Below are 26,994 nucleotides of genomic sequence, written 5' to 3' on the forward strand. Positions count from 1 at the left end.
TCCTGAGGGCAAACAAAACCTGAGGTGATACTGTGTTTATAGCAATTGTTAAAAAAGTAAAATGCACACCTTTTGTTGCCTTTTCCTCCATTCCTCAAGTGGTAAAAGTAAAACTTTCTGTTCTGTTTTACAAGTATTAGTGCTGACACAAGTAGGAATTTGGAGAGGTAGATGGAAGAAAAGGGACAGGATTGTAACACCAGGAATAATTCTAAGGCCAATCTAAGCAATAATGGGTATGATAAATGTTGTACAATGTTATATTTTTCAGAAGTATGGGAGGGTTTGATGCATTTGCAGGACAGTTTGTATTAATTCTGTCATGGTTTAACCCCAGCCGCCAACTAAGCGCCATGCAGCGGCTCGCTCACTCCCCCCCCACAGCAGGATGGAGGAAGAGAATTGGAAGGGTAAAAGTGAGAAAACTTGTGGGTTGAGATAAGAACAGTTTAATAATTGAAATAAAATAAAAATAATAATAAAAAAATTGTAATGAAAAGCCAAATTACAGAGAGAAATAAAACCAAAGACAGACAAGTGATGCAAATGAAAACAACTGCTCACCACCAACCAGCCGATGCCCAGCCATTACCTCTACCCCAGCCAAAAGCAGCACAAGCTCTCAATAGTTTAGCCATTATCAAAAGTTACCACATTTTTATTTGGGCTGCAAATTGCTTGAGTTTCTCAGGCTAGTATTTAAAAATTTAAAGAAAACACTACAACAAAATTCTTTCAAACTATTTCTGAGAATTAAACTAGCAGGAAAGAAAATCTCTTGACTGTAATTAAAAGTATTTTGGTGATCAGGCAAACCTTTTCAATGCTATTTGTATTTTTAGAGGGGATAGCTAAATTTGGCTGGAGATGACCTCCCAACTTGCCTTGCTTATGTGTGAATTGTAATTTTCAGAAACCTTAATTAGAATTGAATGTGAGAGAAATAGAAGGTGGCAAGGGGAAACCCAGGGAACAGCAGCCAAATGGAGAGATTAGGTGAGGCACTGGGTGTGGAGAAGAGAAATGGTGAAACTGAAGTTGCACAGGTCTAGGTGCTGAACACCCACATGGTGAAGAGGAGGTTGTGAGAGAGAAGAGGTACAGTCCTGACAGTGGAGAAATTGGACTGCAGGAGAGAGGAATGAGGAAACTAATGGAGAGGGACTGAGCCGGGGAAGCAGCGGGACTAGCCCAGAGAATGGGAAACTAGTCTACTGGGCTTCAGTATGATTAGGGGAGGAACTGGCATTGGGTTACTTTGTGGCGACAAGATCATGAGAACCAGGAGCAGGATTCACAGTGGCTAAGACTAGAGAATCCCAAACAGTGGACCAGCATTTTCCCAGGAACTTTGAAGAATGAGAAATTATTCTCTGGGTAGTCAGTAGCAGTTGTGATGCAAGTAGCTGATTAGTCAAGATACTCCTGCAGAAGTCTGGCCTGGTTACAGTGTCCGCCTACCTCACAGTACAGAGTCCACATCTTCTGCTTGTTGCTTCAGAAACATGCAATGGGAAGCAATTGAACAGCAGATTTTCCAGTTGTTAGCTGGCCATTTCTTTCCAAGAATGCATCTTATATATGTGGTGGTGCTCATAATATAATGCACCACTTTGAAGCTGCTTCCATGGCAGTTGATGCAAGTGGGGAAAGACACGTGGCAGGGCTTGCTGAGATATCCCTGAAGGATGGGAATGATCATGGGAGCCACATGTGACACAGTTCGTGTAACCTCTGTATACAGCTTTGGTGGTTATTCTGTAAAGATCTGTGCCTAGGCTTTTCTCCTAGACTACCTGCTTTAGCTTGCTCTGGAACAGGCAGTTGGATGTGAACTATCACAGCATGCCTCACCAGGGAAGTAGGAGGTTATGGCAAAACAGGCAGTGTGACAGCATAGCCAGTGCAGGAGGCAGAGTCATGGGACAGGGGCTTTTCCTATGCTGTGATGGTCAGTCTCCTTTCAGGTGCACTCTCTCTGGAGCAAAGCATTTAACTCTTCTCAGGGAGTCCCAGTTTTGTTTTGCATAAGATGTCTGTTGGAAACAGCCTGTGAATTGCATCCTGGTGGAGCTCTACAGAGTGTGTAGACTAGAGGCTGTGATAGTGTTATTCCTGGTGAACTAAACTGGAGAGCGTATGCTAACACATACCTGGAGAATTTATCATCATGTGATTGTGAGATTTTATCATAATGTGATCGGAAGCCTTGTTTCTGATATTTTTTAAATATCTAGGATGTTATTTAATTATTTATTTTAAGGTTGTCTCTCTACTGAATGGATTAATGAAGAGCTGGAATACCTTCAATAAAAGGGAATAACCTGGATAGTGCTACATATTCTGATCGTGAGCTGGCTCCTGCAACAGTCCGCTCAAATATGGATGTGGTCTATAGCTGCCTGATTGTGAGAGCTAAGTAGTTTTCTGTATTTGTATATCACTACATCTGAGTTGGTATGGACTCTCAGAGCAGAACTTGAAATACTTTGGATGGTACTGTAATTGCAACAGACTTTACCCACCTACAGGTAAATGAGGGAACACACAAACCTGTTGATGTTACTTTTAGAGCTGATCTGATGCTGGCATTATTTTTTAAAAATGTTCAGCTTGCTTCTGTGAGACTTGAGTTGTATGATTGCACACTCTCCTTTAAAGTACGTTTTCTAACATTTTCAAAGCATCAGTAATCTTAGGTTTAGGAGCTGAATGCTGCTATGCAGTTTGTAGTTTATTCTCTTTATCCAAAAAACCTTGCAAAGGCCCTTCTTGAGGCTGTAATTATTGCCAATTATGAAGAGTGCATGACTCACAAGGGAGTTACTTAATGCTCTTTTTAGGTGATTACTCATGACTTGTGAAATTTTAAACTTGCTTTACCTGTCTACATGATGCTCTTCCCTTTTTTTCTCTCCTTTCATGGCCATGTTGCTTTACTAAAGAAAGGAAAGGATGCTGTTATGTACCTGGGTACTGCTTGTTAAATAAAATAGATGGCTTCTGATGTCATTTTGCTATTTGACTGCATGGCAACATTTCAGTCTAAGAAATGTTTGAGCGAAAGCGGTGTTTTCTATCAAGCTTTTCAGTATGTTGTAATAAATGCGTCCTTTTATGTCAAAGCATAGCTTAAACCGTTGTGTATTATTGCAGTAATAAAAACTCAGAGCAATTTGTGTAAAACATAAATGGTTTATTAGCTTTAAGCTAGTAAAAACTTTGTTCTTTGCCTAAGCTTTTGCTGTAGCTGACAACCATCAGTAATTACAAGATGATTAGTTTGAGGTGTACTTAACAATATCCTCTCCTCTTGGAAGGACCATGGTTTTAATGGCCTCCCACACTTTGCAATAGTCTGCTCAAGATACAGAACTTAGACATGTGTCAGACGTTGGTATAGTCTTGGTAAGTAACTTACTTTTAACTCCGTTTTCTCATCTCCAAGTCATCTTTTTTCCACCATCTCAGCAGTTGTATGAGTCCCACTCATAGCTTCTGAAGTGCTTTGACATGCTTAGACCACAAGCGATAGGTTTCGTTCTTACCTCTTATGGTTCATTACTTTCAAAAATGGAGCTGTGCTTATTACTACGATAATTTTTGTTGAAAAGCAGTGTGCCTCAGTCCTTTGAGTAACATCAGTTTCGTCACATTGCAGATCTTTTGGATGATGATGCACTGCTGTGTTCTGGGTCTTGCTTTTGGGTAGTTATGATAGAGCAGGTTCTGGTAGCTGAGTGTTCCCATTCTGCCTCCATCCTTTGACTACTGACTTCTTGGGACTGTTTTCAACGTAACACCCAGATTTTCAGTGTATGCCTGTTTGTGGCAAAATGGGATGACCCGGGGACACCCACAGTGCTTCAGATGTGGTCTTGCATAATGCTTGTTGCAGAAAAATTCCCTGTGTCCTTCATTCAGCCCAACAGCTTTACAAAATAACATCTGCGCATGCAATCACCTGCTCTAATTTGCTTCTGCTGTTGCAGTTGGTTACAGAGCACAAAGTCACAATACAGACTCAGTGCAAAATAGAAATAATGGAGCCTTCTGTACTGAATGAGAGAGCTGTGAGTTTGGTCTTTCAAACTGTGCCTCTCTTTAATATGTTCATGCCAACTTAGATGACACACTGTAATAAGTGAGATCTATCAAAGTTTTTTGTCACGTCTCTCTGTCTTCACTTTTCTATGTTTATTTTCCAAACCTCAGCTGTTTAATATTAATTTTTACTTACTAGATCTGTAGCTTAGGCCGAATTTTTTTAGGAAAGAGTTCGGTTATTTTCAAAAATGAGGCTAGGAAAAAAATATTATTTTCCCCATGCAGTCATCTTTTTTCGTCTCCCCAAGTTGCATTCTTGTGCTTGGTGTATGGTCTTGCAAGATGGTGGTGATGTGATGGCTAGGAGTTTTTGTGTTAAGAACATACCTTTCTGCTTTCCATGTTTAAAATCTCTTTTAATTTAGCCTTTCCTTGGGGATAGAGGGAAGGTCACAATTCTGCACGTGTTCAGTGAAGGCTATTTATTTTTCAAACTGAGTTATTCTGAAGATTTGACTCCATGTTGAACAGGAAGATGGTTGAAGAAACTGCATTTTGGGGGCACTGAAAAGAATAGCTAGGTCTAAGCAGGAGCTTGAACTGCAAGAAGCTCTTGGATGCTGTCATGTGTCACGGCATTCGTGGCTCCTGTGGAAGAAAGAAATGAACTGGTGGGAGTTGAGGAGACTGCTGTTGGTAGGGAGGCAGGGAGAAAGATGACTTCTTGTGATACTGGGGAGGACTGAGAGCCAGTGGGAGAAATGGGGACAAGGTGAGAAGAAGAGGTGGTAATCATGAGGAAACAAAAGACTGCAGCAGAGAAGAAAATCCAGGAGGATTTCAGGTAGAAAAAACAGGAAGAAGAGGGAGAAATGTATCTGCAAGGAAGTGGTGTGCAGCAGAAGAGTAGGAACCAGATGAAAAATGAACAGGGGGAGAGGAAGGTGGGAGACTGAGCAAGGAGCTTGGGTCACAGAGACCAAAGCAGGTGAAGAATGTGTTGTGTGTAGTATACTGAGGGTGAAAAAGAGAAATCAATCAAGACAGGAACCATGGGAGTACTGGCACTGGATGGTAAAGAAATTGAAGATTGAAGTTATGGAGAAGAATACTAAAAATGAAGTGAAATCTGGGGAGATGAAGCTATGTGTGCAGTATCACAAAACCAAACTGCCCAAAGAAGAGGGTTGCGCTTCTGTCATTGTGATTCTACCACGCCTCTGCTTTCCATCTTTAGCACTTGTTGAGCTCTTCCACCAGCCAGCTCAGCAGCAGAAGCCTGTTGGAGCATCTAGGAAACGGAGTCACCTCACAAAGGGGTCTTGGGAGAGCAAACTGCTGGAATTGGGGGGGGCTGTTAATGGGGGGAGCAGTATGACCTTCCCCATGTGAGAGTAGTGAGCTGTTAAATCTCCTGATAGATAAGAACTGCATAGGTGAAGAGAAGCAATTTGAAGCAAAGAGCCTGCTACAGAAGAGAGGCAGGACTGAAGCAGTAACAGATTGGGAAGAAAGGGTCAAGTCTGAGGGAGAAGTTGGCAGAAGAATCAGCCTGTTAGAAACGTTCCTTTTCAAAATGCTGAAAGGATCCATGATTTTTCACTCTCACCTTTTCTTGCTGTCAGCAAAAATTTATAAGAGCCAGAGGAAAGGTGCAGATTGTATATGGCAATAGTACATTAACAGCCATTAGTAAAAGTGGAAGAAGTTTTTGTGGTTGGCCTACAGACTCTGATTCTGCTGCTAAGTCTTGATATAATTTGAGCATGGTGGAATTTCTCCCTTCTTTGAAGGCCTTTACTTAAATTACACATCTAAGAAAGTAATGCTTTCTTAAAGTTGTAAAATAAACAAAAAATATGAAACATAAGTGCAGTCTTAATTTGTTGCATTTACAGATATGCACCATTATTTTTAGTTAGTGTCTCTACCTAGAATAAAGAATGCACAGTATTGAAAAGCCTCACAAATATGTTGTTTCTCATCGCAATTCTGTGTTTTACTGCGCCCTATTCAAATCCTGATCTGAGTAGCTGTTAATTTCCATAAGCACTCTGTGAGTGATCTCCTGTAGTGAGATACTTCATTTCATACATACATTAAATTTCCACTCTGTTCTGCATGCAGAGAACTGAAGGATGAGAGTTGAAAAAAAAAAAAAACAAAAAACCACCAAAAAACCCTACACCACCACCCCCTCCCCCCGAACCCACTTAGCTGGAGCTATTTATGATTATTAACCTGACAAAACACAATTCGACATTCTGTTTTTCTGTACTGATCTGTAAATGAGACCGTAGGAGTTGAGTAACTGAGTAAAACATTGCTAAAGAATGTTGTGGAACATATGGGCTAAGTCTGGCTTCATCCCAGGAGCTCTGCCGGGGTCCAGAGGCAGAGCATCTGTGTCCTCATTTTCCAGGGTGATGCGTATGTGCCTTTGCAATGACATTGTCCTTTCCCTCTGTGCACTTGCCCATCTTGCCCGCTCTAGACGTGGACTGATTTGTAGGTGTGGTCCATCCTGTTGGCTTAAAAAAAAATTATATGTAACATTTCTAATTTCATTCCATGAGTTGCTGTTGAAATACTGTCTAGTGTTTAACAGCTTTTGGTAGATTTTGGTGGGGTGTTTTGGGTTCTGGTTTTTTTGGGGTAGGGGTGGGAGTTTTCTGGTGGATGAAATGCAAACAGGTGCTGTGCAGGAATTTTACAGATCATTCTCATACTCAGATGAGGTGCAATAGTAGTGCCAGTCTGTGTCATTGGCAATACCGAAAATGCTTGTATAATTGAAAGTTTTGACTTTTTTCATATCTGTAAGTCTGAAGCTTTAGATACCTAGACATTTCTCCTAAAATGTCTTATCTGAACCCTCCATTTACTTGTTTAAACACAAGATCAAAATAGCAGAGCAGTGGATTATTTGATACCCATTAAAACTATAACAAAACCCAACAAGCATGACCAAAAAAAAAAATGGCTGTGCCTCATGTTAATGCTATTCTCTTTAAAAGAGGCTTTCTGCTTTTGCATAAGAAGTTATAGTCCGGCTTTGTGGTGGGTTGACCCTGGCTGGGGGCCAGGTGCCCACCAGAGCCGCTCTATCACTCTCCTCCTTCACTAGACAGGGGAGAAAAAGTATAACAAAAAGCTTATGGGTCGAGATAAGGACAGGGAGAGATCACTCACTAATTGTTGTCATGAGCAAAACAGACCAAACTTAGAGAGGGAATTCATCTAATTTATTACTAAGCAAAACAGAGTAGAGGAATGAGAAATAAAATCAACTCTTAAAACACCTCCCCCCACCCCTCCCATCTTCCCAGGCTCAACCTCACTCCCGGCTTCAACCTCTGCCCCCCTCAGCGGCACAGGGGGACGGGGAATGGGGGTTACGGTCAGTTCATCTCACGGTGTTTCTGCCGCTTCTTCATCCTCAGGGGGAGGACTCCTCTCATCGTTTCCCTGCTCCAGCATGGAGCCCCTCCCACGGGAGACAGTCCTTCACGAACTTCTCCAACGTGAGTCTCTCCCACGGGCTACAGTCCTTCACAAACTGCTCCAGCGTGGTCTCTCCCATGGGGTGCAGACCTTCAGGAGCAGACTGCTCCAGTGTGGGTCCTCCATGGGGTCACAAGTCCTGCCAGCAAACCTGCCCTGGCATGGGCTCCTCTCTGCACAGATCCACAGGTCCTGCCAGGAGCTTGCTCCAGCATGGGCTTCCCACGGGCCACAGCCTCCTTCAGGTGCCTCCACCTGCTCTGGCGTGGGGTCCTCCACGGGCTGCAGGTGGAATCTCTACACCCCTTCATCCTTCCTCCATGGGCTGCAGGGGGACAGCCTGCTTCACCGTGGTCTTCACCACGGGCTGCAGGGGGATCTCTGCTCCGGCACCTGGAGCACCTCCTGCCCCTCCATCTGCACTGACCTTGGTGTCTGCAGAGTTTCTTACATCTTCTCACTCCTCTCTCCGGCTGCAAAAGCTCTCCCCAACTGTTTTTTTTTCCTTCTTAAATATGTTATCACAGAGGTGCTGATTGGCTTGGCCTTGGCCAGCGGCGGGCCCGTCTTAGAGCCGGCTGGCATTGGCTCTATCAGACACAGGGGGAGCTTCTAGCAGCTTCTCACAGAAGCCACCCCTGTAGCCCCCCCGCTACCAAAACCTTGCCATGCAAACCCAACACAGGCTTGTATGATGTATCAGGAGTTCCTGCTTAGCCAGTATGTATTGTTTATTTCTCTGAATGTTTTATATAATACTGGGTATCCGCGATTGTTTGCCTAACTTAGCAAAGGGTTGACTGTTTTCTTCTTAATTGTAATCTATACATCAGCATTAAATAGCAGAAGCACCAAAGGTGACTGCAGAGTCCAAAGGCTAGTGCAGAAGCCACAGCTATTATATCTGGATATACTCTTGTCATAACTAAAATATTTATGGAAATAGGTTTGATATGGCTTTTTTGTGTAATCTTATAACGTGTTTTAATTCTGGTTTTTTTGAGGCCATGGCTACACAGTCACCTTGATCACTTTAAGCCTGCAGTGCAGGTCCTCCAACTCTCGCAGCCCCCCTTGTGCTTGCCCTGACACTTGTATGGCCGCATAGAGAGCCAAGCTATGAAATTGATGTAGCTTTAAAAAAACATATCTTTTTTTCCTTCTGTTTGTTTTCCAATAGATCAGTTTCCTTTCAGCAGCAACACAGCAGCACAGATTTAAGTTGGATTAAAGTTAGCACATGTAACCATGACTTGACCTCTCATCCAAGTATATCAGTGGGTGTGGGAAGTAGCTTTTTCTGGGGTTTGCTCTGTTTTCCTTTCATCCTTTGAAAGATGGGCTCATATCTGAGGGTGACCATTTAGACACAAAGGGACAAATTCAGCAAAGCAGACTCTGGAGATATGATGTCCCATACGCTATATCTGTTCTGTGGAATTCCTGAAATTTATCTGTGCTAGGAAGAGTTTTTTGCTTACGAGTTCTATTGCTGAGAATTTATGTATTGGCTTCCTTCAGCAATTTTCATCTTAGCTTTTAGTTGGCCATAACTCTCAAGCAAACAATGTACCAGCACCTGGGTGCAGATGACCTGATATAGCCTCTTCAAATGTGAAGTTGTTATTGTATACCAGAAAAACTTAATCATTCTTTTTCTACATTCTTTAATTTGCATTAGCATAATTAAAAGATGGGAAAGATGGATTTGACTTTAGGACTTTTTTTTTTTTCTTATTGCAACAGGTTAGGCAAGTTCTTATTTGCATCTGTAAAATATGCTTGGGAAAGATGAAGATGATCTTTGCCTTAAGTGCAGTGCTCACAGACACTCTGAGCTTCTAGACAGACCTATTTCATGTAAAACATTTAAAGTTAGGTAACTATTTTATTAATAAATATTACCAATTGGTATGCAAACTGCCTATGAATTTTGTAAAAATTATTTCAAATGTTAAAATATTCCAATATTTAATATATAATGTTTTATATAGGATAGAGATAGCTAAAATAGCGGCGCTCTCATTATGCTAATATGGTGTCGGAGTTAATGAACAGATTCTGCAAACACTAAGCTTATGACCTGATGTTACATTACTGTGTCTTGACGTAGGTTGGAGCATTCATTGTAGAACATATTGCTGTTCGTTGTGTTTTCAGGATAGAGTTTGAAACAAGATGTTCTGACACCCGTTGCTTAAAATGGTGTGGGATTTCTTTTTGTTTTCCCTTGCTGCAGGTGTGATGGACAGGTAGCAGAAGATTTCACTTTGATATCAGGGAATCAGAATGACTGAGTGCTTCCTGCCTCCCACTAGCAGCCCCAGTGAACACCGTCGAGTAGAACACAGCGGGGGTCTTGCTCGTACTCCCAGCTCTGAAGAAATCAGTCCTACAAAATTCCCTGGATTGTACCGCACTGGTGAGCCTTCACCACCTCACGACAGCTTGCATGAGCCTCCAGATATAGTATCTGATGATGAAAAGGAGCATGGGAAAAAGAAAGGAAAATTTAAGAAGAAAGAAAAAAGAAGTGAGTAGGCAACTTCTCTTATTTCATGCTTATAATTTTTCTTTCTCTCTTTTCTTTCTCTCTCAAAGTTGCTTAATATTCCCAGTGGAACTTGTTTATGTGTGAAGGAAGTTGACTTGTACAAACAGGCTTTGTGCAATACCTGTTTCTCTTCCAAAAAACCCCACACCTTAACAAAAAAATTGATTTGTTTTTTGTTGCACAGATACAGGTACCAAGCACGTGCCCAGAATTACTAACAAACGTGTTTATTCAAAACCTTTAATGATGCATTGGTAATTGCCTGAATTGCCTGGCATGGGGTTCTTCTGATTGCATCATCTGTTCACATTCTAAGTGGAGGTTTCTAAGTGTATTTCCAAATAGATGTTTTTTGAAATTGTAGTTGAGTTGCTAGCTAAAATAAAGCTGTAAGTTTGACCTGAATTTTGTACTTTTAAATTTGGAAGAGTCAGTTTCAACAACTTTGACCCTTTTCCCTTATGTCTCCCATATTCAGAGTTTACTATTGTGTACCATTTAAAGTTTTCATGTGCACATTGCACCATTATTTGAGCAGTGATAAAATCTGTGTCCTTTTTTTTCTCTAGAGTTTCTCAGTTTAGTCTGATACTGCAGTTTCCTCCAGTAGTGCCTAAGTATTATTGCAGAGTTCAAAAGTGTGCAAGGGATCTGAATTTACTAGAAGTGATAAAGGTTTGAAGAAAGTAAAGCTTTGATTGTGGAATCCTTTGTCAGCATATCAGTGTCCAGAATGGAAGTTTTCATTTAAAAAGCATACCCCTCCAAAACAAAAGAAGTCTTACTTCCTGCCTTTAGATTTGTGCAGAAAATTTTTGAAACATCCAATAGTTTTTACTAAATAGAATTTTTCTACATACTCTGAAAGAACAAAGCACTCGGAAATACTAACTGATACTGAGCACTCTCAGTACCAGAAAGCTCCTTACTGTCCGAGTCTCTGAAACCTAAATATCACAGTCCAAATGTTAGTACTTTTTAAACTGACACTTATTTTAGCAAAATTTCAAACTAATGTTCATCTTCTACAATGCCTGTATCTGTGGTGCCTGGAAGTTCTGGATGCCAGCGTACCTTGCCACTTCTTATATGTGAAATTTGGAAGATCAAAACCAGTGAGACACCACACGATATTCTGACTGTTAGGATGAATACGGTGACTCTCTGTAATATGCATGCACATATTTAAATAATTACTCTTTAAGAATTTGCTGTCATTGCACTGCTTTTAATCCAACCTGTTTCCTGGAATGCAGGATTTGTTTCTGCCACAGTTTAGAAGGACTATTGTTTTTAACTAAAGACTGTGTGTCTAAAGGATACCGTAGCTCAAAAATATATTCTCCTCCAGTTAACACCAACAGTTTAAATTCCTGCAGGTTTAAAGCAAACTGATTCTTTAGGTTTTTTCCCTAATGTAAACAACATTAACCTAATACAGAGTATTGGATTGGTGATGAAAAAATTCAGTATTGATGGGATGGGTCTAAATTCAAGCTATTAGGGTTTTTTTTACTTCTTTGCAAATCAGCTTTCTCCTGATTAGACACCTCTAAATTTGGGATTGTTAGAGGTCAGCATTATACATAGCGTGGGTTGCTTTGTGGTGTAGTTCTGCATGCCTCATGGTGATAGTCTAACTGAAGGCTGAAGAGGAAAAATGCTTCTTCAGCAAATATATGCAGGTCTGTGCACATTAGCACTGTAGCAGCTTTCTTCTGCAAGTGGTTACAGCACATTTTATTGCTGATGTAAAGCAGTTTTTGTTACTTAAACGAAGCTTTAAAGGTACGAAAAACCCTCAAAACCACAAAAATGCAAAATGTAGGAAGAATCTAATTCTCTCTTGCAGCTGTAATATAAAAACCATTCAGCATTTCTTAGCCCTAATATAAGTGTGTCATATAATTGCCGGTCAGGTATAAGGGTAGGTTACATACAAAGCCTTCAGTATCTCTCATACAGTCCAAAAATGGTCATTATTGTAAATATACCCTGAACAGACATTTTACTTAGGTAAATGACCAGGGCTCTTTACAGTTGCTTAACATGGTGGATTTTCAGAGTTCCTCTTCCAGCTTTGCCTTTTGTTATTCCTTCCATACTTTTGATTCTTCAGTTTCTTCCACCTTTTAAATTCTTTTGCATGTGTTCAGATTGTTTCTTTTCACTTTTCTGGCCAGCTGCTTTGATTTTGGACAATGCACAACCTGCTCTGGTCATGTAATTTGGGGCTTAAACAAATATAATTGAACATTTCAATGAGAAAAAGACAAGTGTTGATACTAAATTATGACAGGGTGAATGTTTGCTGAACTTAGAATATTAGTGAATTAATGACAAGGTCATCCAAACTCCTGAAACTGTATGTAACTTTAATCTTACAAAGATTCTGAGATATTTTAATAATACTCTAAATGTAAGCTTCAGAAATTCTTGAAGAGCAGGAGGGCATGTGGAGAGGGAATAATAAATATCCCAAGGTTACTCATTTTAGCTTTTCAGGTAAATCCTTTTTGTTGGAGTAATATACGCTTAGCTTCAGCATTATTATGTATTTCAAAAAAACATTTTTGTATGCTAGCAAGGGATCTTTTTTCCTATGTGGGTAATATAATAATGTATATATATATCTCATAATACACAGCAATTATTCTGGGAAGAAAGTTCTAAAAAAATTTTGGAGATGATAGAAAATTAAATGGAATATTGGGGGGTTTTATGTGGAATGACAACTACTGGAAAAAAGTTTCAGCCACTGATTTCTATCCTCCACTCCTCTGTGACAGCCTGAGCATTGGTTAGCTGCAGAGTGAGTTAGATTAGGGGACTTCTTAGGGGTTAAAATTAGTTTTCTTTTTACTGGGATAGTTCTAACTCAGATCTTTTTCCTGACTCAAAACAACCTTTGTCCTTGCAAGAACTTGTGCTGTGCAGTGTGCAAGCAAAAACAGTTATTTTTTTTCTTGAAGCAATAATGTTTTATATGAGACAGTCACCAGAGTAATTGATTTTTTTAAAAAATTGTTAACCTTCTGTCAGTAATCACATGTTGATAAAGTCATAAAAGATGCAGTTCCTTGCAAAAGAAAAAGGCTGTAAGTAGTACTTAAGAAGAAGAAGCTGTTCTAGCCATTAGAATTTGTGTAGGTAGAGAGTCTGTATGTAGTAGATGTTACTCTGCTTATTCGTTTTACTTCTGAGATTGATACCATTAGGCAGGATGGGTTCAATATGCAGCTAGGGTTTTTTGTTTAGAATAATTTTCTTACTTTTTTTTTATATAATTCATGGGAAAATGGAGTATTGGTTGAATTGTAAATTAAACTATCTTGTGAAAGCCAGTAGTATCATTGGTATGAACTCTTCTGAAATTTACAGGGAGTATTTTTGAAGACCAAATCCCTAATGCATTGATATGTTCTTTTGGGATGGAGATGACAGCTGAAATATTCCTCCTGTTAACTTGGAGACCTGCTCTGAACAATCTTGGGCCCAAATTGGGTGTTAACTTTTATTGTCTTCTTCCTCTGAGTTGCTGAGTTGAGGTTCTGGTGATCTGCACCTCTCTGGTAGGTACCACCAGGTGGAAGATACCAGCCTATTCTCTCTTCTGTCATCTTAAGGGATTTATCTCCAGAATAACTTCTGCTCAGGAATGTGGATATCCAGCAACCATACAAAAGCTCTAAAAAGATTCCCAGCTGTTCCAGGTAGAGTAGTGACATGATAAGTTGTCTCTGTGCTTATGATCCTTCATTTCGCTGCAGAGTGCTCATGGAGACATATCCTACAGTAGCGGTGGATACTACATGTCTATAGGGGGAGGTCTGTTAGAAATTGTAAGGAGGCCATTGTCATCCTACAAAATAACCGAGTAGCTGCTATTGCAAACAAAACATTATTTTTACTGATCTTGTGTGTAGAGAAGCTCTGAATACAGTTTCCAGATCTGCAGAATAAGAAGTTACTAGAATTTTCTACCCATGGTAAACATCAAAGGCTCTTCATATCAAGGTTTATCTTTCTGTGTTGCTACATCCTATTCTACTGACAAATTACTATGTATATCTATATACCACTGTGTATTTATTTAGTAAAGCACCATGTACAAACAGTTTAAAAGTCTGCCTTTCAATGCCAGTGATTATTTTAAATCAAAATAAAGGAACGCAAATTTCGTTTTTCAACTTAATTTGCTCTCCTTGCGTAGCGCTGCACAGTAATCTGAATGCAGAATTTGTTTGGGAGCGCTGTGCTCTCATTAGTGAGTTAAATGTATATTAAAAGCAAACTGATCTAATTGACAGTGGGATAGTAAGTGTTGGTAGTGTCTGTAAATTTGAAGTTTCTGTTATTAATAACAATACATCTTGTGAGTGGGGAAATAGAAGTCATCTACCCAAGCTTATTATGCATCCATGTGCGTCTTACCGTTTTATTTAGAAGTGGTGTACGAGCTGATAGCAAACCATCTGATAAATTGAAATTACATAACTAATGCTAGCATTGCACATCGGTCTGTATGGTCATATTTGACCTACTAATTCTTCCCTATGTAAAAGCGATCCATATTTTCTTTCAGTGAATTAATTACAGATGCATGCAAATTTTCCCAGGGAGCCAAAATCAGATGTAGAAGTATAAAAGACTTAACTCATCAGAGATCTGATGGGCAAAATGTATCTTGTGGTAGATTTGCTAAGTGGCAGGTCTACATACTGCTACCCTTTGTGTTAATGAGAAATACTATAGCATGAATTTATAGCTTCATTGTAAGTGTGCAGGAGAAGTATTCCCAAGTATGCAGACTGATAGAAACAGTGGACTTACTGCGTGACAAAGCTTTTAAGCCTGTGAGATTTTTCCACAGTAACACTGGAATTATTTTTATTACTATTTTTTAAAAGAGGTTTTCATAATTTTCAGTAAGATAAGGGCTATACTTGCAGCATCACACTTAAAATAACTGCAGTGAAGGCATGCTTGTGGAAGGTCTAACGAAGCCCGAGTAAGGAACTGGCAGATAGTCCAGTCGTTACGCTGGTGGAATTGGAGTGTTTATTGAATTAGTACTGGTCTCATATAGGTGCAGGAAAATGTCGTTGACATAAATTAGTGTGATGGGAAAATGCAGACTATTAGTATTAGAAGTCTTGAGGAAACAGTGAACAGAAATATCAGTTTAATAACAGTAGGTAATACTTCTTTCCATATTTAAAATTACCTGATTTGTTAAGTGCTTTCGATAATTTTTCTTCTGTATAAATTTAGGTTGCTTATATTTCAATAAATTGTGTGACTGGTGAAAGGGATACAGTCATTTTATTACCAGAAGTATGGTAAAGAAGATTGGGCTACTCAGAGAGACATACAAACCCCTTCTTGGTGTGGGTTACCAGTTTTGGTAATGTGCTATTGCTGGTGTTACATTACCACAGATCTGGAAAAGCACTGAGGTTTGTGTTGTGACATGGAGTGTTGAGAGATGTAAGGCCGGTGCTCTGTTGGTGACACCGACCTCCAAGCTTGGGTCCCCTGTGCTCACCCAGAGGAGATGCTGAGGCTATTCCTAGTGTGGGAACGTTTGGCTGGGAGCTGCAACAGCTACCCAAGCAGGAGGGATTGAGGGCAGAGCTTTCTGGGCTCCATTTGGTGAAGATTCAGCTTTCTGTTTGGAAGTTACATCCGTGAACCCCATCTTGAAACTCAGCGCCAGCCCCGTCTCATTCTCACAAAACGCAGTGGTGATGTGTGCTCCTCCTTTGTCCCGTAGCTGGTGCATCAGCAGTTCTTTCTGTATCCCAGTGAGATTCAAATCTGTAGTTTAGACACTGCCGGTTTCCTTACCCGTTTCTGGGTTTAGTTTACAAAAAGAGTGAATGATGGTATAGCCTGTAAACTGGGAGGATGAGACCTGGTTGCCGGTTGTCCTCCAGTTAACATTTGCATTTTTATATTAAAATTTACTTGGACAGAAACAGTGCTACAGTCTTTCTCCACCTTCTATGAAAGCGCCTGTTTGGTAGTCCTAGGGAAGAGTCCAGGATGGGAAGGGTGAACAGGTCTAACAATTGTAATTATTTTATGGCTGTTCCATGCTTTAATACATTTCTTGTATTTATTTGACTGTTAAAAGCTACCTTCTATAGAGCAGCCAAGGAGGCTTCAAAATATAGACAGCTCCTTGGATGTACTGAAATAATGCTGAGAAAATCTGCAGCTTAATATAGTTTAGAATTGGAAGAATAAAAGACTGAATGTCCCCTGGTTCTTTTGCACAGGGTCTTTCACCTGTAAAAATTATAGCCTATAATCTCATTTGTGATGCTCTCTCTTGTAATCTAAGGGGGTAATTTTTAACCACCCAAAACTACTCACGCAGGAAGAGCACTTGGCTGTGGGTGTGTTTCCTCACTCAGGCAGAGGCACTGCCTGTGAAGTAGTGGAAGAGCCTCAGAGGATCTGTGTAACGGGGGCTTCACCTTGAAGCAAGAACTTGCTGCCCACTGCCTTGGGGGACCTGGCTGGTGCAAATGGCACGTAAAATGCCGCCTTTGTTGACCAGGTTTCAGGCTTACTTTTCTTACATGGGGTACTGTGTATGTAAAATCACAGTTAATTGACTTGGACGTTGTGTTGGTTTGTATGTTGTTGGGTTTGGTTGTGGGTTGGTTTTTTGTTGGGTGTTTTTCTTTGTAATCCACCTTTAAAGATTTCCTTGTTTTTGCCTGAAGGATAGGCAGGGCTAGCTGCAGAGGCGTAGTTAGTAAAAGCTCTGGTGCACGATTTAGACGGCACTTGGTGTTTTGCTGCTGAAACAGCATACTCCACCCATGGACTTGTTTGAAGCTCTCGCATATACTTTTTAAGGCAAATACACAACTTCTTGGACAGGTATTGTGCTAGTGTTACTGGAATTGTTTTATGTGTCTAGTGGAAAAGTAAGTGTGCTTTGGGCTTTTTCCTTTTTTTTCTTTTTTACATTTTTCTGGTATTTTATTTAAGACTGAAACTTTATTGACTTAATACTTATCCTAAAATTAATAATATTCTGGAAAGGGATTGGGGAGTTAAGTGGCTGAAGTTTAGTTTATTCTAATAGAAGTTTGTTAGACTTATGTGTATGTAGTAGATGGTCCTTAACTCTTACACTGTTGATTACAGGAACATAGAGAAGTTTCCAGTTGTTTTTATTTTGCATTTCCTTGACTATTAGATGGGAAACTAGCCCATAAGATGGACATTGCCATTATGTGTAAGTATTTATAAAGTATTAACTGTTTAGATTGCTTAGGAGCTGTGTGGCTTATCTTTGATGTGATTATGCAACCTTGATTTAATCCTTGTCCACTTAATTGTGGAACAACTAAAGAAAACCTTCTGAAGAGTCAGGCAGGCACTGTGTTTTAATTCACATTGCTGCTTCTCTCTCCTCCTTACATATTACTTCTTGTTCTCTCCCTGTTGTAATACGCCACCTAGAAACTAAACAGATTTACAACTGTCCTCTTGCTTTCTCTTCCTTTGCCTAACAGCGGAAGGTTATGCTGCGTTTCAAGAGGACAGTTCCGGTGATGAAGCTGAAAGTCCTTCAAAGTTGAAGCGGTCCAAGGGAATACATGTCTTCAAGAAACCCAGCTTTTCCAAAAAAAAGGAAAAGGATTTTAAAATAAAAGAGAAACCCAAAGATGAAAAACACAAGGAAGACAAACATAAGGAAGACAAACATAAAGAGAAGAAGTCAAAAGACTTAACTGCAGCAGATGTTGTAAAACAGTGGAAAGAGAAGAAGAAAAAGAAAAAGCCAATTCAGGAGACAGAAATACCTCAAGTGGATGTTCCAAGTCATAGACCCGTGTTTGGCATTCCTTTGTCTGATGCAGTAGACAGGACCATGATGTATGATGGCATCCGCCTGCCAGCAGTTTTCCGTGAATGTATAGATTACGTAGAGAAGTATGGCATGAAATGTGAAGGCATCTACAGAGTTTCAGGTACTCTGGGCACACTGACGTGCAGGCTCCTAAGGTCTTTACTTGCAATTTCCTTATTTTGCCATTTTCAACACCTAGAGACTCTGTTTATAGCTGCATTAATTTTAATTATCCAAAAGATAATTGGGTAGCTAAAATTAACAAACCCCTAGGTCTGAAGTACCAGAAAAGTTGCTAATATGGCGGTACTGCTTAATGGCAGTAAAATACACTTGGTTTGGCCTTTTATTATAGGATGGTAACAATAAATAAAATGTGTTAGTATGGCCAGCTTGTATTTTTGTACTTCTGCGTTAGAAATACAATGCTAGCTGATTGCAAAAGCAAAGATGAGATATAACCATTTTATTACTTAAGCTTCCCACTAAGTTGCTTTTTCCAGTTACTTCCATTGTATGATTTTTTTTTCTTAAAAACTTCTTTTCTTTCAGCAAATCCACTAATAAGCAGAAAATACAAGTTTCGCTATTTAAGCTTAGCAACAGCAGGCTAATTAGCTGTGGTAGTTGCGTAACATCAGCTTACGTAAATGAAACATTGGTTTTAGTCACGTTAAACAAAACAGTCCCTTTATTTGTGAACTGCATCTGCAACATAAGTCATGTAAGTACTTCTGTATGTTTAAGGGAGCAAGAACAAGTGAGAAAAGGAACTTGAGGAAAAGCATTTGAAACAAATTGCCTAGTACTGTAAAACAGTAATCAAATGATTTTAAAGGCTTCATTAAGCTGTCTTCATGCTATTGATCTGCATGGTGTTTGGTAGGCATGCATAAATACTGCAGCAGCTTAAGTAGTTTCTTCGTCTTGCCTGTTGGAACATTCTGGTTGTGTGTTTATTCAAGACACGATGTGTTGGGAATTTTCTCAGAAGAAGGTGTGTTTTCCGGACTTTCTAGGTGTTCTCCAGTGCAATAGCACCCTCTTGTGTGTGTAAGATTGTTTAACTTGAGAGCCCAGAGAGACGACTGCAGTGGCTTAACAACCTACCAGCCGTTGTGATGACTTAAATTATTTGGACATGAAGCTGAGCACATCTTACCTGACATTTACTATGGGCTGAGTGCACCCAGTATTGCTTATTGTGTATGAGCCAAGCGGTGGCAGCGCATTAAGTTGAGGTAGCTCAAATGGGTGTTTGAGCTTTAAGAATGACATTTCCCTGAGTTTGGGGAAGATTGGAATGTCACTGAGTTATATAAACACGTTACAGAAAGTCTTGGCTGGGTTGAATAATTGTATGAACACTTTTATTCATGCAGTGCCTCAAATCAAGAATCCTTCCTGTGTGAGATTCCTCTGCTAAGGAGGGCCAGCTGGAAATCTGGAAACTCAAAAGTGTGGGGTTTGTTTTGACAGAAGAAAGCTGTTATAGGTAGAACTTGTTGCACAATATTTGAGTTGATGACATATTTGCTGCCTGGCTTTGGGCTGTGTAGTTGAACAGCCTGAAAGATGCTGAATGCAAATACACAATTGAACTTATGTTCCCCTATCCTTCCTCACCCTATTTTACGTTCCTTGATGCAAGGGAATGCTGGCACCAGTTCTGATCCAGAACTTCGGCAGAGCTGTGGTTTTGCTTCATTGCAGTAGTCAGTGCTTTTAAAAGCAGTCTTCAGCTCATTTTGAGTCATGATTTTAACTTTGTTACCTTTTAAAGGTTATCCACATGTATTCCTCAATTAGCTTAAGTTGTAAGGAGAGGTGAAGTAAATGCATCTCAAAAAAGAAAAAAAGTTTAAATATAACTATTTATACATTCACAGTTGAAGATTTCTCTTAATTCTTGATTTAAATATTTTAAGGAATAAAATCAAAAGTTGATGAGCTAAAAGCAGCCTATGATCGCGAAGAATCTCCCAACCTAGAAGAATACGAGCCCAATACAGTAGCCAGCTTGCTGAAACAGTACCTACGAGAACTGCCTGAAAATTTGCTTACCAAAGAGCTAATGCCCCGCTTTGAAGATGCTTGTGGAAAGAGCACAGAAGCTGAGAAAGTTCAGGAGTGCCAGAGGTTGCTGAAAGAGTTGCCAGAGTGTAACCATCTCCTAATTTCTTGGCTGATCGTGCATATGGACCATGTTATTGCAAAGGAACTGGAAACAAAAATGAACATCCAGAATATTTCCATAGTGCTCAGCCCTACTGTCCAGGTATGTGCACCACACAGCAAGCGGTAGAGCAGAACTTCAGCCCAAGAAAGACTTTGTAGGAATTCTCTTGCAGGTGGGAATCGGGAATTGTCTGAGACAGTTAAGCTAAATTACAGCTTCTCTTTATACCTTGGGAACATAAAATGCTGGGAAAGAGGGAACAAAAGACTTTCTGAATGTGAGCTTGCATACTATGGGCCTGTTATTAAGAGAGTATTACAAAGATTGCTGTCAGGTTTTTAATGCCGTTGCAAACAGAAGTAATTTAATGGTGAAGTCATCCAATAATTCATGCAGATACACAGTTTCTGTGGGTTTGTGTCAGTGATAATTCAGTGAAGACAATATTGTTGCTTAATTTTAATATCAAGCCAATGACCCCTGTCTTGCAAAGAGATCATTTTGGTGCAGTAATGAATTGGGTATAATGGCTCTGGTGTCTGCAGTCAAACAGCCAGGGAAGAACAACTGACTTTTAGTTTTCCAGAAGATTGTGTGGTTTCTGGGTTGATTAATTGCTTACTAAACATCTTGGAAAGATGTAATTTAAATGCAGCTCAGAATTAGTTCTGTGCATAAAGGAAACATGGCATTATTGGGTGTGGGTCTTCTAGAAGAAAACCCTCACTTTAGAAAAGCCTGGCTTTATAATTAAGAGTCTAGGTGGAAACCCAGTAGCAAAAGGGCTGGGTATTATTCTTGGCTGCTTTGCTGTGCTGGATGCTTTCTAGCTAACAAAAGTAACAATTAATGTAAAAGAATGCAGGCCCAATCATGTTTTGTTGTTAAGTAAAGTAGATTTTAGCAATTAGAGGTCTGTTACTGCCTCATTTTAATCTTTCTTTCAGGATAGATTTTTGCATTTTAATGGAAGATACAGTATAAAGACAATATTTGCTTCTGTCTCATGTTGAAACAAGGAATAATACAGTAGCAGCTTCTTTCAAACTACTTCTTCTACTTTATTAAATCATCTGAGAGAAAAGTTGTAGAAAATATTTGGAGTTTGGAAGAAGAGAGAGAAGGTAGCCAGCAACCAGCTATAGTTGGTGTTCCCTCTTGCCTGTTGCTGTCACTAACCCCCTTTACATGAGTAAAAGAAAGATTTAACACATTTCTGTATCTAAAGATGATGGAAATAATTGTGGTAGGTTAAGATGTGTGAAAATTCTGAGTTTAGCATGAAAATGCCTCAGATACACAGGTAAGAGAGACAGTGAAGTGATTCCTTGAGGCCAGCACTGGGTTGTTTAAAGTATCAGTTTTAATCAAGATTTTAATCTCTTTGGACAAACTAACATGACTGTGACTCACAGAAAGGCATATTAAAGACTGTTTTGTTTCTGGAGAAAGATTCTATGCTTCACACGTAAAGATGATGTGAATAAATCAGCTTAAGCAATACTTTGTCTGTCCTTTCTTTGCAGATCAGTAACCGTGTCCTGTATGTGTTTTTTACACATGTTCAAGAGTTCTTTGGGAATGTGACCCTAAAGCAGGTGACCAAACCTCTTCGCTGGTCAAATATGGCAACAATGCCAGCACTTCCAGAAACACAAGAAAGCATCAAAGAAGAAATCAGGCGACAGGTTGGCAATTACTTTAGTGGTTTTCTGTTTGATCTTTGCCCTGGCTTTTATACATTCAGCAGTAAATTCTCATAAGCTTTTAACATACTCTTTAATTCTATCACAATTGTCCTGTCAGTAGAGACCAGTGGAAAGAGAGGAGTGATATTCTTGCCCATTTCACATGTGGAAAGTTGTTATGGTCTTGTAATGATGAAAGCCACGGATTGCTGTGCTATGTAGTTCACTACTGTTACCGTGGGAGGAGGGTTAGGAGAACACATTGAAGAGTGTGGTTTCTTTCTTACTGCTCTTCAGCTAGTTCTAGATCATGTGCTGAGTGGATGTTAACACCTGTTGTTGGTCAACATATCAAGCACTGAAAACCGGAATTCCAAGCCTGTTCTCACAAAGCCAAAAAGATTTTTTCTTTTCAGTCTGTCCTGCTATGACACATGAAAGACACTAATTTCTTTGGTAATGTTTCTAGGAGTTCCTACTCAACTGTTTACACAGAGACTTGCAGGCAGGGATAAAAGACTTATCCAAAGAAGAGAGACTCTGGGAGGTGCAAAGAATTTTAACAGCTCTTAAGAGGAAACTAAGAGAAGCTAAGAGACAGGTGGGTAACTTTTCCATTCATTGGCCAAACATCTAAATCATGGATCCCTCATTTGTGACAAGGCAGAGGCACCCACTCAGGTCAAACCACATTTCAGTCTTTTTACTGCAGAGTTTTTCATCATAACTTTACATGGCTGGGGAGCCACTGCATGTTCTGGTGCGCTGGCTTTCCCCAGGCACAGCAAGATCTTCACACTCCTTCACAGCTGCTCACAAAAAGAAACAAACATGTAGGATTAAAAACTTGAAGTGTTTAACACAGCATGTATTTATTGTATGCTTAAAAGAGCATGCCCTGGAGTACCATGAGGAATTACTGGAAGACTCAAAGTTAAGAAACTTCAGAAGCATTTTTTTTTAAACTGTCATACATCCCAGAGAAGGGACAGACTTTGCTGAAAGCTTTCAAGACAACCAAAATGGCGATTCTAAATTTGGAAAATAAGACATTCAAAAAATATATATCATTGTTCACAGTAAATAAAGTGACTGTGAAAGCTGTCCTTTTAAAAGTTGTTCTCTTTCTCTGGCAGGAGTGTGAAACAAAGATTGCACAAGAAATTGCTAGCCTTTCAAAGGAGGATGTCTCCAAAGAAGAAATGAATGAGAATGAAGAAGTTATAAATATTCTGCTTGCACAGGTAGAGGGCAGGCACTTCCCTGTTTGTCTGCTGGTATTTTCTTGTTCCATATCTGTCAGAAATATTAAACACACTTTTGTTCATTCTAATGCAATGGGAAATCAAAGACTTAAAGGATTCTCTCTGTCCATTAAAATAGAAGGCTTTGTGTTACTGGTAACTAAAGTCAGGAAGGAATGCTGGCTGCAGGAGTGAACCCAGAGCCGAGTAGATTCTTATTAACAAAGCACTTCCAAATCTAACCCGTTTTAATACTGTTCACTACTTTCCTGCTGATCAAAGGCAGGCAACTATTTTGGCTTTTTTGCCTTCCTTTGCTTCCCTCAGTAGCTTTGATCTCCTCTCCACTGTACTTTCCTCCTTATATTCATCTTCAAAGATGTGTTTTATAATTCAGATTTTCTAGTTATTTTACTGGTTAGCCAGCGCTTTCCCCTGTGATTTAAGGAAACAGGCAGCCAGACATGCCAGAATTTGGTGCATCATCTCCACAACTATTCAGGACAGCAATCATCTTGAGGATTCAGAACAGGCACTATTGGTTTTGAACTTATATTTGCTTTGAGGTTCAGAGCCACTTCTGGTGAAAGCATTTCAGAGAACAGCATCATCTCACACTTAACTGTGTGCTCCTGTAGCATGTAAAGTCAAGGCTTTAAGTGAGCTAATTGATCATTGCAGGAGAATGAGATTTTAACAGAACAAGAAGAACTGCTGGCCATGGAGCAGTTTCTGCGGAGACAAATTGCCTCGGAGAAGGAAGAAATAGATCGCCTTCGAGCAGAAATAGCTGAAATACAAAGGTAAAAGGGAGACTGCTTACCTCAGAGCCCCCGCCAGGAGAGCACTCTGATTAAAATTACATATATGGTCTTCTGAAATAATAAACTACAGTTAAAAGCTCACCCTATGAACATCACGTTTGAAAGCCACTTCTTTTTATTGAAATCTCAGCAACTTTGGCCCTTTCAGGATATTTTCTGTTAGTATAACAATGGAATTACAGTCTAACGGAAACTAAAAAAAACCCTCCCCCTAGGAAATCACTGGTTTATTAAATTGTTTTGAAAGGAAATGCTGATGTTTTTAAAACCATTGCAGATTATTCAGCAGATGTAAGTTAGCTCTTTTATGCTGCTGTAGTTCTGGCAGAGTTGAGGAAGTGTTTAAATGGGAGTTTGTCATTGGTCTTTCAGTCGCCAGCAGCATGGCCGAAGTGAAACTGAGGAATATTCTTCCGAGAGTGAAAGCGAGAGTGAAGATGAGGAGGAACTGCAGGTCATCCTGGAAGATTTGCAGAGGCAGAATGAGGAACTGGAGGTAAGATTTGAGTCTTAGTATTAATTGGTACTCTCCTCCTTAGCAGCCACTTGATTGAGCCTGTGCAGAGATGTTTGCACGCGTGCAAAGCAGCAGCTTTGCATCTATTTCGCCTATTTTATTCTATAACACCCACATGCTCTTTTTAAGTCACTATCGTGCGCAAGTCCCCGTTGCTGTCTGGGTTAACAGCAAAACTTCCTTGTGCAATGCTAAGTGCCCCCCCCAGCTACCACAGCTCTTTGTCAGAAGGAGCCCTGATGTTTGTTTTCCTTACTTCAAAGATAAAGAACAATCATCTGAACCAAGCAATTCACGAGGAGCGAGAGGCCATCATAGAACTGCGAGTGCAGCTTCGACTGCTGCAGCGAGCTAAATCAGAGCAGCAGGTGCAGGAAGAAGAGGAGCCAGAAAAACGCGGGGGTGTTTCTCAGCAGCAAAGAGAGAGTGTCCTGGAGACAAAAGCAGCCAAAGAGCAGCCAAAAGCAAGCAAGGAGCAGCAAGTGAAGCCATCGCCAAGTAAAGACAGGAAAGAAACTCCAATTTGATCCTTGGATATGCATAAAATCAACTGAACTGTGCAAATTACTGTAATTTGAGTCAAACTGCACAAATTATTGCTGGCTGTGTACATTCTGTAAAGAAAAACTTTTCTTTTAAGCCCTGGAGACTTTTGTCTCTGATACTTGTGGCTTCTACTCAGGCTCAGGTGAGTTTGGAGAGGCCAGAAGAGTTTTCCAGTTAGTATCAGATTATTTCAAGACTGGTTTCCTTCAGGTGATTTAAAATAATTCAGTAACATTTTTATTTTAAACCAAAATCATTATTTACATTCATTGAAGCAGAACTGGAAGAGCTCATTTTCACTAAATAAACAAAACCACACCCACACTTACTAATTATTTGCCTTGTGAATCTAGTCATCCTCATTCACCATGATTTCTGCTTATTAACGTAGTCACTTCTTGCTTGTGCCTTTGATACCTTTCTGATGCAGATTATATACAAGGGAGCTTTAAATTTATTCTGGGTTGGCTGAAAAGTTGGGAGACTGTGGGGTAGCATGTTTACCTAACATGCCCTTAAGCTTCCTTTTTGTTCCGAGATGTACTGAATAAATGTAAAATCTTGGGAGATGTTATTTATGTCCCTGTATGATGGAAATGTTCATCAAGAGCTGTTCGTGTCTTTTAGCGAGGTAGGTAACCCATTCACTCATAAACCACCATCACTGTACCTGTTTAAGACAGGCTGTGTTCACACTGCTGCCATAGAGCCAAGATCTTTTTCTTCATTCATTTTATATGTTTCAGTCCCTTGGAGAAAGCCACTGAGGAATGCTTTAGGCAGCAATAGGGATGGGTTAAGTCACTTAAGACAGAGCTGCCTGACCACACAATATAGCATTTCCCTCTGCAGAAATGCCAGTCGCTCCTGCTTTCCAAATCAGCCTGAAGAGCAATGCCAAGGGGAGGCAATGGGGGTCAGCAATCCCCACCCGGGGGTGGGGGTTAAAAAAACTCCACCAGCCACCTGGGACTTGCTTTTGGTTTGGCTGTTTTGCTACTGCTGCTGCCCATCGAAAGCCTCCAGCCCCACTGGCATTTAAGGGCCATTTCATGTTTCGGATACACTCATGAGACTCATCCATCAATTCCTATACAAACTCCACAGAGTGCATATAGCCTATAGCTTATTTTTCAATCTGGATATTTATTTTCAGCACCTGTTGGATGTGGTTGTATTCTTTATCTATTGCACTGTTGTGAATCATTGGCCATGATTTGATTTTGTACAAATAATGCTTTGATATGTTAGAGAAAACAGCATAGTATTTTTTTAAAATTTGGAAAAAAGTTTATAAACACAGAAAATGTGGTCAGATGACAAATGTAAACTAAAGCATTCTCCCTTGCCTTCGTTACATACATTTTATATTTGCTGGCAATATTTAAATCTTTTTTTGTTTGTTTGTTTAATTCACACTAATTCCTATTGAATTGTCATGGATTTTTCTAATGTTCTTCAGACAAATCTCTTAATATTGGTTAACTTTTATTTTGTTAGGATTGTATTTATCAAGCAAATAAATTGAACAGCCATTTGAAAGTAGTTTCTACTTTATCTACTTCATAATGCATAGTATCTTTTTCTAACGCAAACAATAGTTATTCTTGGGTAGCAACCTGCCATTGAGAAGTTTCTATGAAAAATTAATTCAAGCTGTCTAAATGGCTCTCCTCTCAAAGAGCACTGCAATCAAATTTCATCAAAAGCTTCCTTAACTCAGCTGAGGATCAAGTTTGATTTGCTCAAATTAAAGATTTTAAGACTTTGCTTCTCTTTTACCACTAGATTTCAGCTGCAGAGGTAAAAACCATCCTATTCATTCACATCACTACTTCCAGCACACCAACAGCCACCTTTCCCCTGCAGCCTTACAATACACTTGAAGTGTGTCCCCACTGTCTCTCACATGGAGGTGGAATTGCTGGTCCTGCAGTAATACAGCAGCTGTAACCAGAAATTCAGTTTCACAATGCCTGGAAGACATTTCTTTGAAATTTTCTTTCACATTCTTT

At 39.8% G+C, this 26,994-nt stretch overlaps 1 protein-coding gene across 2 annotated transcripts; it reads left to right on the forward strand.

The window, feature by feature from the left end:
* The first annotated feature begins 9,790 nt into the window (after positions 1-9,790).
* Positions 9,791-26,521, forward strand: RALBP1 (ralA binding protein 1). Of its 2 annotated transcripts, XM_054813991.1 has the most exons (10): positions 9,948-10,084; positions 17,273-17,363; positions 17,644-18,102; positions 19,910-20,259; positions 21,687-21,848; positions 22,318-22,449; positions 22,985-23,092; positions 23,774-23,895; positions 24,289-24,412; positions 24,697-25,090. In XM_054813991.1, the coding sequence occupies exons 2-10, from the start codon at positions 17,345-17,347 to the stop codon at positions 24,958-24,960; spliced, it is 1,740 nt and encodes a 579-aa protein (XP_054669966.1). In that variant the 5' UTR covers positions 9,948-10,084; positions 17,273-17,344; the 3' UTR covers positions 24,961-25,090. The 2 variants fall into 2 exon arrangements, with proteins under 2 accessions (XP_054669965.1, XP_054669966.1); XM_054813990.1 differs by lacking the exon at positions 17,273-17,363 and having other exon boundaries at positions 9,791-10,084; positions 24,697-26,521.
* The last annotated feature ends 473 nt before the right edge of the window (positions 26,522-26,994 follow it).

Source organism: Grus americana, chromosome 2 (genome assembly GCF_028858705.1).
Source record: "Grus americana isolate bGruAme1 chromosome 2, bGruAme1.mat, whole genome shotgun sequence".
Taxonomy (NCBI): domain Eukaryota; kingdom Metazoa; phylum Chordata; class Aves; order Gruiformes; family Gruidae; genus Grus; species Grus americana.